Genomic DNA, 12,471 nt, shown 5'->3' with positions numbered 1-12,471 from the left:
CGTTCTTCCCTTTTTAATAGTTTTATTCACCTTTTTTGTATTTTTTTTTCAGTTGTTGAACACCTTTTCTAACATTATTCAGTTTATTGTAGTAGTTAGTAGGCTGTATCATACTTTTCTCCAGAAAGTCTAAAGCTGTCTTTTGGATCTAGAATTGTGCTGCTTCTAGTGACTTTCTAGATATTTACTCAAAAAGTCAATTTTTATTACTTTGGAGGGGCTTAGCTCATTTGTGTGCCTTAAAACTACTGTCGTGCCTTTCAATTTTTTTTCTTAAACTGCATAGATACTTAATTTTAATTCTTCAGGCCTGTTTTAATTAGTCCTATCCACATACACTTTCTTTGTGTCTCCTCATGGTTTTCTAGGTTATTCCATACAGAAATGGCTTCAGATTGATTTATCCTCTCATGCTGAAGTTTTATGTCAAATCTCCTTTCATAAGGATTTATTATTGATTGAAGCTTAGGAATTATGTTTGTAATATTCATCTTTCCACAGAACAGTTGGGCAAAACCTGGTATCAATTGCTATGCCTCAGTGACATCATGGCTATCAGATATTACTGTCTTAGTCAAAATGATTTATGCTTATTTAATATTGAAATTGTGACGTGGTTTTGCTGATCAACTTTTCTATGACATTTGAAAAAGCTCTTGCAGTACTATCACTCTTTACAGACAAACCCATTGTTTTTTTAAAACAGTGTACCGAATTTTCCATTTAGTTTCATGCTCCTCTGTGAGACTCATTGAGGTCCTGATTTTCATTAACTTCGTTATTATCTGTCACGGAATTTATATTAAATTTTAAAAATACCTATATGTTGAACCTCTGTCTTTTGGGGGGGGAGGGTATCTTTGAACCTTGTGAATTTATAGAAACTCTTGAAAAGTGTGCTAGTGTGAGACCCTTAATCTCCACCTTTTGCAAAAAGTCACATTACCACCATTATTCCATATTTGGCTTCAGCTCTTGTACTTCTCACTGTGAACTGCCAATGATACCAGAAAAACCTGAAGTGATGCTAAAGACTGAATATCTTTGCAAAAGATCCAGAATACATAGTACTATATACAGTATATTATATATATAAAAAATATTGTATATATACCTATATATACACACGCTGTATACATATCCAAAATATCTGTAAAATTCTGTATTCAGTAAAAAACTCTGTAGATCCATCTTAACACTTTCATCCTTAAAGAAAGGGAATGTCTCTGCTGTTGAAAAGACAGGCAGGTTTCATGTCGGTCTTCTCCTTTCTCCTTTCATTTTTACAAATGGAAAGCTAATACTGTTCTTAAAAAAAAAAAAAAAAACCAACAAAAAAACCCGCCCGGATTGTTTCATCCATTATTATTTGCAAAGCCTGCCAAAGACAACAATCTCTACAGAGAACTACACATGCCCAGTCACTCTGGTTTGTATGCTGTCCAAGAAAACCAGAAACAGAATCATCTTTAAAAGACATTTTTAGAATAATGTGGGTAACCTAGGAGAGTAAGGAACTATGGAAGGATGGTAGAGCTGGGCCTGTAATTGTATAATGCTTATTTTATAGCACATAACAGTTTATAAACTTACCACATCCTTGGGTGGAGGCTCTACTTCCTTCTTTACTTTTTTACCCATTCTAAAAACAAAAACAAAAAAAAAATAAAAGCAGACAAACAAAATCCCTTCTCTGTTTTAGGAATCAGTTTACCAGTGACTTAGAAAAGCTTGTAAAATAAACCTTCTCATTCATTTGACCCAGCTAATGAGTTTGAGGATTTCTTTGACGTAGTAATTTCCATGCACAAAGTTGTCCCTTATAAACAAAACAAACTTTGTAACATTTGAATACACTTGGTAAAATACATCTGTCAACAAAATACATAACTAAAACAACAGATGTGAGACATCACAGGCTCAAGTTGTAACGTGGTACAAACACATAGGACATGCTTTTTTGTAAGTTAGTTTTATCTGCATCTATATATTGAGTCAGGCTGAGATGGAGTTAATTTTCCCTGTAGCAGCCCTCATAGTGCTGGGCTTTGTATTGGTAGCTTGAAAGGTGTTGATAACACACCAGCGTTTTGGCTACTGCTGAGCAGTGCTCACAGCGCATCAAGGCTGTCTCTCCAACATTGCCCCCCTCACCAGTAGGTTGGGGGTGGGCAAGATCTTGGGAGGTGACACAGCCAGGGCAGCTGACCCAAACTGAGCAAAGGGGTATTCCATACCATTCCATATGATGTCTGCTCAGCAATAAAAGTAAGAGAAAGGGGGGGGGAGGGGGGGGGACGACATTCATTATTTACGACATTTTTCTTGTGGAGCAACTGCTACACGTACCGAAGCCCTGCTTCCCAGGAAGTGGCTGGACATCGCCTGCTGATGGGAAGTAGAGAATAAATCTTTTGTTTTCCTTTGCTTCCACACACAGCCTTTGTTTTTGCTTTATTAAACTGTCTTTATCTTGACCCACAAGGGGTTTTTTTCCATCTTATTTTCTCCCCACACTCCCTATCCACTGAGGAGGGGCATGATAGAGCAGCTTGGTGGGCACCTGGTGTCAGCCAAGGTCAACCCACCACAATCCATAAATCATATATGCACTTGAAGGTCCTGTAAGGGTATTTCCCCATATTTGTCTATCCATTCTACACTGGCAAATGTTCTATACAACTGCAGAATGTAAAATTAAGTTCTACCTTGAAAATGTGGTTCAAGTTCAATTTGAATTCTCAGTTCATATTTCACAGAAGACAAAAATCAGGTTTGCAGGTATTAAGAAACTGTTCTGCACAGTACAAATTTCACTGATTTAAAAAAAAGTTACATCTATTTACACCAAGTCCAGCTTCTGTCTTCTGCTTTTTTTGTGTTAGCACATGTGCACATGAACCAGGAAGACCTTCTCAGCTGCATCTAATAGTAGCTTCTGAAGCATATGGATGTAATACCTCATGTGGACCTAATTTCATGTGGCTTGCAAAACTTCAGCAGAGCCTTCCAGCTAAGCTACAGGCAAAAGTAAAGAGCAACGTGACCCACTAGCACAAGCTATGCATAGAACATAACCCAAGTTATGCCAAACTTAGGTTTGTTATAACACTGCACAAAAGTGAAATGTACACTGTTAGTACCCCTTAGTAACTCCTCAGTTAGTTCTCAAAGGGAAATCACACGTTCACCCTCAGCCAGGACTATCCTGACAGCCTCCCTGTGGCTGTCAGGTATAAGAAATTATTTTCTAGTGCCATATGAGCCATAGCCTGGCTGGTTACAAACGTCAGGGCTATGTTCAACAAATATTTGGAGCTCTTCTTGAATCCTCTGATTTTTTCCAGGTATTGTTCCTCCACTGGCCTCTCAAATTAATTGTAACACAGCAGTACTGATACCAGTTGATAAGCACATCCTAAAAATGGATCTGAAATTTAAAACTTCATAGGCAGGTCACTAATTATAGTTTTGAGAGGAAGACCCATACGATCAAAGACTCTTCAGCTCAATCTGCTTTACCCTTGTGCATATATACATACAAACACATACACATAGGAACACATGTATATGAATGCATACACACACACTAGAATTCAGTGTTTCAGAAAGTGCAGCTTTGGCTACGGAGAAATTAACTTACAGAAAAGAAAGCATAAGGACAAATTACTGACAGTATATTCAGCAAAAATGATGGACATACTACCGATTTATGCAGTCACTGTAGGAAGTAAGCATCATGCACACATACAAGAATCAGATTTAGAAGAACATTCAGGATATCTGAGTTATTTAAATTGTGTTAAATCCTGCTATGGAGATATGGGTGCTTATTTAGAATTATTCAGTTCAGCTCAATTCATTTCAGATATAAATTAAGCTAAAGACATAAAAAGCAACTTTAATTCTGAATGAGTTTAATTAGGTTTAAACAAAATAATTTTAAAAGCTATTACATGTAGAAGTACTTATAATGTACAATTAATGTTCACAGGTTCAAAAAATTATACATATTCCAAGACTGTGAATAACTAAAGCCTTTAATCGTAAGTATTTCTTCACACTGTATAAATACATCCAATCTCAAGAGTATTTTCAATAAATTTATACATTTTTCTGCATGTCCAGAAATATTTGGTTCCTTGGTAATATTAAAAAGCAGTATGATATGTAGCAACAAGCACAGAGAACAGAACAATTACTTTATTGTGGATTGTGCCCCTCAGTCTGTTTCTTTGCTGCAGTTACTATTCTGGATTTCCATGCATTCTGCCATCAAATGTTGGTGTTAGCTTTGTTCATATAAAGCTGTCTGTATTCAGTGGTCATTCCCTGACTCGAGGCAATGACACACGTAGAATTCTTTGGCTTACTGATAATTAAAAATGTGTCTTCCGCATTGAATTTTAATTATCGCAGACAATCAATGTGTACAGGTATTGAAAGGCTACTGACCCATAAAAGAACGTCTTATTTAAATCCTTTTCTCTCCATGATAACTGCATGGTGTCTTTTTCTCAGTAGGTTTACAGTACGCGTATCTTTGATTCTCAGTTTACTATTCTAAATATTTAGAATTCAGAAAAAAATGTAGCAGGATTTAGATTTTTAAATGTGATTAAATGCTGGGTCTATGTTATCTGAAAAACTTCTTTTAAAATCTAGGACTCTCTTCACTATTACTTAAGTGTAATTAATCACACTAATTAATTCCTGGAGAAACTAGCTGCTCATGGCTTGGACAGGTGTACGCTTTGCTGGGTAAAAAAAACTGACTGGAAGGCCAGGCCCAAAGAGTGGTGGGGAATGGAGTTAAATCCAGTTGGTGGCTGGTCCCAAGTGGGGTTCCCCAGGGCTCAGTATTGGGGCCAGTCCTCTTTAATATCTTTATCAGCAACCTGGACGAGGGGATCAAGTGCACCCTCAGTAAGTTTGCAGACCAAGCTGGGCAGGAGTGTTGACCTGCCTGAGGGCAGGAAGACTCTACAGAGGGATCTGGACAGGCTGGATCGATGGGCTGAGCCCAATAGTATGATGTTCAACAAGGCCAAGTGCCGAGTCCTGCACTTGCCTCACGACAACCCCATGCAATGCCGCAGGCATGGGGAAGAGTGACTGGAAAGCTGCCTGGCAGAAGAGGACTTGGGGGTGTTGGTCAACACCTGGCTGAATATGAGCCAGCAGTGTGCCCAGGTGGCCAAGAAGGCCAACAGCAGCCTGGCTTGTATCAGATATAGCGTGGCCAGTAGGACTAGGGAAGTGATTGTCCCCCTGTACTCGGCACTGGTGAGGCCGCACCTGGAATACTGTGTTCAGTTTTGGGCTCCTCATTACAAGAAAGTGTGTCCAAAGAAAAGCAATGAAACTGGTGAGGGGTCTAGAGCACAAGTCATAAGACTGAGTGAACTGGGGTTGTTTAGCCTGGAAAAAAGGAGGCTGAGAGGAGACCTTATCGCTCCCTACAACTACCTGAGAGGAGGTTGTAGCAAGGTGGGGTCGATCTCTTCTCCGAAGTAACAAGCGATAGGACAAGAGGAAACAGCCTCAAGTTGCACCAGGTGAGGTTTGGATTGGATACCAGGAAAAAGTTCTTCACCAAAAGGGCTGTCAAGCATCGGAACAGGCTGCCCAGGGAAGTGGTGGAGTCACTGTCCCTGGAGGTATTTAAAAGATGGGTAGATGTGGTACTTAGGGACACGGTGTTAGGTTGATGGTTGGACTTGATGATTTTAAAGGTCTTTTCCAACCAAAACAATTCTATGATTCTAAATCTTAAAGACAAAGTAAAGAATATTTCCATTTGAGTAATATTCTTTACTTCATGTTCTGTAGGTTTCTAAAATCATAGGAGCATACTTTTTCCACATATGTTTTTCAAGATTAAAGGGTTGATTGTTTTAAATCACGTAGAGCTAGAGGTAATAAAAGACTTTGACATAACAGATGTAGCCAATGCATAGTCAAGAAATCTATGAAGTTATCATTCTATGCTACTTCCTGTCCTTCACCCGGAATTTATTGCCTTCAGTGGTAGACAAATTAGCCTGCTTTACTTTGCTCCTACCCAGTTTCAGTGCAGCAGTCTAACCAGGTGCTGTCTCTCAGCAAGCAGGACAGTCGTTATGTCTAACTAAATCCTCATTCCAAAACTACAATCCCCAACACTCTCCCTCAGCTCTGGCTATTCTTGTTGCCTATGCTCAGCAGGCACTTCCCTGCTTCAGTTTGAACTTCATTTGGGCCTTCAACTTTCCCACAGGACCAGAACTACTCCAGTATAAGTATCTCAAGTTGAGCCAGTATCCAAAAGCTATGAGTAGTGTCCACTAAACTAAATTAGATATCAGTACTTAAGTTAGTCACTGTCCTTGATAATCGATGGAGATCTAGTCAACATATTCAATAGCTCTTAAGGCAGATTAATCCTAAAGTAGGTATCTAAAACAGAATTGCACCTTAAAAATAACTACTTTTTCCTCAGACCAATACCAGAGTTTAGAGTTTCTACCTCATATGTTGACATTTACATTGACATCTAAAGCTAGTGAGATAAACCTATTACCCTGTTTCTCCACATGAATCCACATGCCAGGCTAGGTCCGGCACATACTATCACAGTAGACTGAACATTAGCAGAACCAGGCATATGACAAAACACAGCCACTTTGTCTTTTTAAAAGCGGTTGAAGGAATAGGCCCATCTCCAGTAACATCTCTGTGACCAGAACATCTTGCCCATAAGTGGAAAATGATTGTGAAGAACATCACAAATGTGGACTTTTTAGTGCAAAAGTGGAACCCTAGAACCTCTTGGCTATTATATCATGAACTGGAATCTCTGCCATGTCAAATAAAATAAGGAAGATTTATTTAGTTTTTGAAAGATTTGTTGCAGATGCCTGTCCAGAGGAGCAGATTCCAAGTACTAGTACAAGTAAGATAACGATGGCCATGATCCCTGTACTTACTGCATGTGATTGTCTTGCTCTAGGAACCTCTCTGCTCAGTGTGAACAGTTTCTTAGATTGCAAGTCTGAGATATCCACTGATTTCTAGTCACTATACTTTTTTTTTTTTTAAATACAAGATGATGGATAGCAAGTGAGTTATGAACAAGAAAGGAGTCTATAAATCATACTTTGAAATACGAGGAAAGTCTTATGGTGGTTTTTTTGTTCAAAATACTGAAATCTTATAAACACTTCCTTTATAGTATGGGATGTATACTTACACTATGAGACTCCTGTTCCATACACTTAAAGACCATAATATTTCATGGTTTTAAGTCAGACAACACATTTAGAAAACGTCACCCGTTCCATTTGCATCTTCTCTTTTCGAAAAACCTTAAATAATTGACTCAACAACCTAACACCCTGCACATACTGAATGTTAGTGAGACATGAGACAAAGAATGGCAATATGTCAAAGACACAGTCAGCTGTGGAACTTACCTCTTAGTCAAGGAATCAAAGGTCTCTTCTGAGAGCAATTACTCCTATGGAAAAGCAGTGCAGAGAGAAGGATTTAAGAACAGCTTCTAACCAGTTATCTATTACATGTTCCACTTAGCAAATTAACTGTCCCATGCTTTAAGACAGTCTGAAGCTCTGTTACTACAACTTGGCCACGATTTTCATGTTCTTCCCAAAAATGATGCAAAAGTGAGATTCTTTTTGCCTTCCAAGTGATAATTACATAATCTCAATTTAGTCTAGCCAGTTTAAGTGAAGTCTTGCTGTTTCTTCTTGTCTCACAGAAATTAAAATCTTTTTTCTGCGGTAACAGTGAAAATTGCCTATAAATTCATCATCTTCATTCATTATTTCAATTGATTTCTGTATGGACATTCTAGTTCTGCTGCCTTCCAATGCAATCAAAAGGAAGATACTAAAATTATATTCATAGCATTAGCAGACAATCTCACTCATTTCTTAGGTCCATAAACTAGTATGTGCTTTGTATGCCAGCTTAAATATCCTCCTCGACCTTCTCAGGTAGTTTTGTCATAATTAAGAGAACAATGTGGAATAACCTTGAACATCCCTTCTTTCTTTCAAATTCTTCTTCCAGCTTTCTTCTGTCGTACTCCTAAAATATGGATCAACAGAATCCCTTTGCCCAGTGCTGTAATGCCAGTGCAAGCATTAATACACTATAAAAAAAAATCAGCTTCATAGAAGAAGAGAGTTAAAAAGAAATACCAGATCCAATTTAATATTCAGCTCCTGAAGATACATGCTGTATGAAAATAATACATTATATGAGACCAATTAAGTCAAGACGTTTGAATCTGCCTACTGTTTTATCTGTGCCCACGTGTATGTTAGGCAAAAAAATGATCAGGATTAAGTCAAGAATCAGCTACTGTGCAACAGGTCTTAACTAACCAAACTTAACTAGAATCTGTTCCTAGATACAAGACAAATCTGTTCCTAGATACAAGACAGTATTTTCTATTTTGATTCAAGTGGACAAAGTTCATCCCACTGCAGAAAAAAAACCCAAGACTAAATATACCCTGATCATTCTGAGAGTTCATTTAAAAATTCTTTTTTTTTTTTCAAATGATCTGTGCATTTAGAAATTATACACACACAAAACAAAAGAATCACAAAAAAACCTGAGAGATGCAGAGTGAAGTACTCTGCAGCCAAACCATTAAAAACAAATTGAGTTTGTAGTTAGATGCCAGGTTGAGGAAATAACTATGAGAGAGAAGAGGTAGGGATTTCAGGTGAGCTAAAAAATAATATAATTATCTATTTAAGATCTCAGAACTTTGAAGACACATTGATACTTTTTATTTGCATTCTGATATCACATTGACATTCAGCTGAGTGTTACTTTCAAAAGCCCAAGGTTACATGCCTAGATTTTTAACAAAAGCCAAGATTCTCAGGTATTTGATTCCACAACCCGATGCTGTGAAAACATACAAGATTTGCAATAAAGTTTTGGCTCATGTACAGCCTTTGATTGATAGCAGCACCTTTTTTCACACTGCCCAAAGACCACACTTTGCTGTTTTCTGAAGCTGAACAGCTTGGTACACCTAGTAAGAGGTGTACTAAGTCAGGAGTGTCAGCCATGTTAAGATCCTAAGCTGTAGAGGCAGAATGTATTTTCCAATGTGTACAGTGTAAAAGATGATGTATGAATGTTAATAAAAAGAAGTAATGGGAATTGAAGTACATGATAGTATTCTTTCCAAATCACAGAATAACTAAGAGGCATCAGCACAAAAAGCCTCCATCAATGTGGAAGAACAGTCTTCCATGGCAGATCAGTATCCTGCCTACAGAGTGGTAAGAGACAAATGCTTCTGATACATGGCATGAAACCAATCCCAAAAGTCGAATTTCCTCCATCTGTTACAGGTTTTTTATTTCCCTAAAGTACGAAGGTTTAGGTCTCCTGAAGTTTCTATGTTCTTCCTACCAGTAGTAGCTATTTTTACTGTCCTCATAAATGCTTAATCCTTTTACTCTTCATTTTTAGTCTGACATGCTACAGCACAAGTCCAATTGTCAAGTGTGCTGTATAAGGAACTACTCTTTAGATTAAAAAAAAAAAAAGTAAACAGTTTAAATGTGTTACTCAATTCAACACAACATTCCTTTGTTCTTGTATTACAACTTAAGTTAAAAGATGTCCTGACTTGATCTTTTCTACTTTCAAGTCCCTGTACATTCTGATTTATCACCTTTCCAAGCTGCTTTAATTATTTTTTCCATCTAGCTTTTCCAGACATATATGTTTCTTGTCTCAGAGTCCCTCTGTGATTGTTAAATCTTTCTCAGATATGATGAACCAAAACCAAATACCATAATCAATTCAAGAACACTACTGATTTATTTCAGTGACATTATAACTTTTTGGGTACTAATTTTTACCAAATTTCCTCAGTGAAGATTTTTACTAAGCTATTCACATATGGTAAACAGCTCATTTTCCCAGTTGATCACAATTAATTTAGGTTCACTACTGAAGTCGTGCCAAATATTCCCAACAGTGAAATGACATTGGTTTCATCAATGATGAATTTTATCTCATGGTGTTACCAGTTCACCTAACCGAACAGAAGAGCTCTCAGAAGTTTCTAGCAGTCTTCTTTATTCTCAACATAAATAATTTTATCTCACCAGAAAATTTTTATTTCTCTATGTTATTGCTCATTCCCAAATTACAGTGAACATATTGAATAACATCAGACCTAGGATCTATCCTTGGAGAATCTAAGCTGTGACAACCTGAAGGAAGGAGGTTCTTAGGAATTATGTGTGTGATTTTAAATGTCTCACTGAAATTCATAGTGAAATCCTTCCTCCCATGGGAAAGAGACTAAAGAAAAACTGACTTAATCTAGAACAAATGAGAAAGAGTAGTTACCCAACCACCGTGTGAGCAATAGTAGCACGGCACTTTTCATACAGAAGTCAAAGATGGTCTGCCTGAGTAAGAAAGACATATTGAGACATTTTGAACACAAGTAAAAAATTAAAGACACTAAGATTTTAGCCAATCTACATGTCTTAAAATTAATGCCTCCTTCTGCCAGTTTCACAGGGACATCAGGCTGAAAGGGACACTCTTAATTATCAGATTCATTCCCCTCCCCCATCACAGCAACCGCATCACATTAATCCCAACAGATACCTATCATGCTGCATCTTAAAAACCATTAGGTATTTTGCTCTCACTTCTCTCATTAAAAAGCTGTTCCACCAGCTGATTGCTCAGACAGCCAAGGACCTTTCTAAATTTTCAGTTTACATTTATTCCTGACCAGTCTACTGTATTTGTGTCATGTTCAAACTTTTGTCAATTACTGTCTTTGCTAATGTGTATCAAAATACACTATTTATACTAAATATTCATGCTATACAAGATATATTTACTATAATCTATACATACTATATAGTACACTATATATATTTACATATATACAATCAGAATATATTTGAAGATAACAAACATATCCCCACACAGTTTTCATTTCATTAGGTTAAAGAAATCTTCCCTGCAAAAAATGATTCTCCGTTCCCCACATCACCCTCATAAGCCTTTTTTAAGTCAACCTCTTGGAAACATGGATGACTACAGCTGAACACAGCATCCCGGATGAAGCTGCTCCTGCCTTGTACAAAATTATACTTGTACTTCATCATTGACACTAGAAATACCTCAGCTGTGTTACTATCGCATTCATGACTTTTATGGTTATGTCAAACTGTAAGGGTTGTGCCTCATCATTTTATTTTAACTGCTCATTTACCAGGCTTTAATATGTTAACAATTAAAAAAAAAAATTGTTACAGTTTAGGAAAAAACACAAGTAGCAGACTTGCAAACAAAAGTAGGAACTATAGGACATACTAGCCCATCTTGGCATTCATTGTGTTAGCATTCGATAATGAGAAAATGGCTGCATGATAAAAATCAAAAAAATCACTTGAAATTTAAAAAAAAAAAAAAAGTTGCTTCCATCAATAAAGGTGAGAAAGTGAGTTTGCTCACGGTCAATGAACAAATGGAAACCAGATGTGTTTGTCTTGCATAGGTTAAAGTAATACAGGATCAGACTACCTTATATGGATGATAATTTCAGATTAGCAATAAGATTATAAAAGAAGAGTTCTGTTCTACAGATGCTGCTCCTCTGACAGCAAATCCATACTTTGTTTTGAAATTCCTGTCTGCAGATGCCCCAAAACCTTTGAAACATCAATAAATTAGGTAAGAGTTCCTCCCTAACAGCCCAATCACCTGCTAGTATTCTTTAGGATAAAACTTCTGGGTTTAAAATTTCGTTCTTTTTCTTTTGGGTTTTTTTTTTTCCCTTCTCATCTATTATACATACCATTTTAGGTCTCATACCTTTCATGTTACTGTCACACATAAATCTTATCTGTAGTGCAGGTCTTTCTTTGCTCATATTACCTACCCAAACTTTTAAATAAAATTCTTTTCCTCTACCATACAAGTTTCCTGTCCACTGCAGTTCACATCCAAAAATACTGGTCTCAGCTACTCTCTGCTGAAGTAGTCCACCCATGTCTCTCGCCACCTTTGCTGGCACCAATTCTGTAGCTCCCAGTTTGTTGTAGGAAATAGCCTCGGGAGACCCCCAAGTGCAGGATTTGCTCTGCCTGGTTTTAAATGTTATTTATGTTCACTCTGATATACTTCAGCTGTTATCAAATCTTACAATTTTATTATAAATCTTGCAATTGCCACTGCTTTTCTTAAAGGTATAGGTGCCATTATTAAGCAGACAGCAAGTTTTTAGGGTTTTTGTTGTTGTTGTTGTGGTTGGAGGAAACTTCAACATATACCTTTAAAATTATTTTTTTTTTTTCAAAACAATTATTCTTTTTTAACTTCGTGACTTTGGAAAGTCTCCAGCCGCCTGGCCCTCAGTCCACCGATGGAGCGCTGAGGAACCGAACCCCTCAGGAGCCGAGGCTC

General features: G+C 37.3%; 1 protein-coding gene across 1 annotated transcript in view; it reads right to left on the bottom strand.

Moving 5' to 3' along the window:
• Positions 1-1,641, bottom strand: part of ARMC3 (armadillo repeat containing 3) — a 52,234-nt gene extending 50,593 nt beyond the window's left edge. Inside the window, 1 exon segment of the mRNA XM_009887135.1 lies at positions 1,594-1,641. Within this exon segment, the coding sequence (XP_009885437.1) occupies positions 1,594-1,641 (48 nt within the window).
• Between the last annotated feature and the right edge of the window lie 10,830 nt (positions 1,642-12,471).

Source organism: Charadrius vociferus, unplaced genomic scaffold (genome assembly GCF_000708025.1).
Source record: "Charadrius vociferus isolate BGI_N301 unplaced genomic scaffold, ASM70802v2 scaffold126, whole genome shotgun sequence".
Lineage (NCBI taxonomy): Eukaryota > Metazoa > Chordata > Aves > Charadriiformes > Charadriidae > Charadrius > Charadrius vociferus.
Note: the sequence above shows the minus strand (reverse complement) of the source record. Positions and strands in the feature narration are given on the sequence as shown.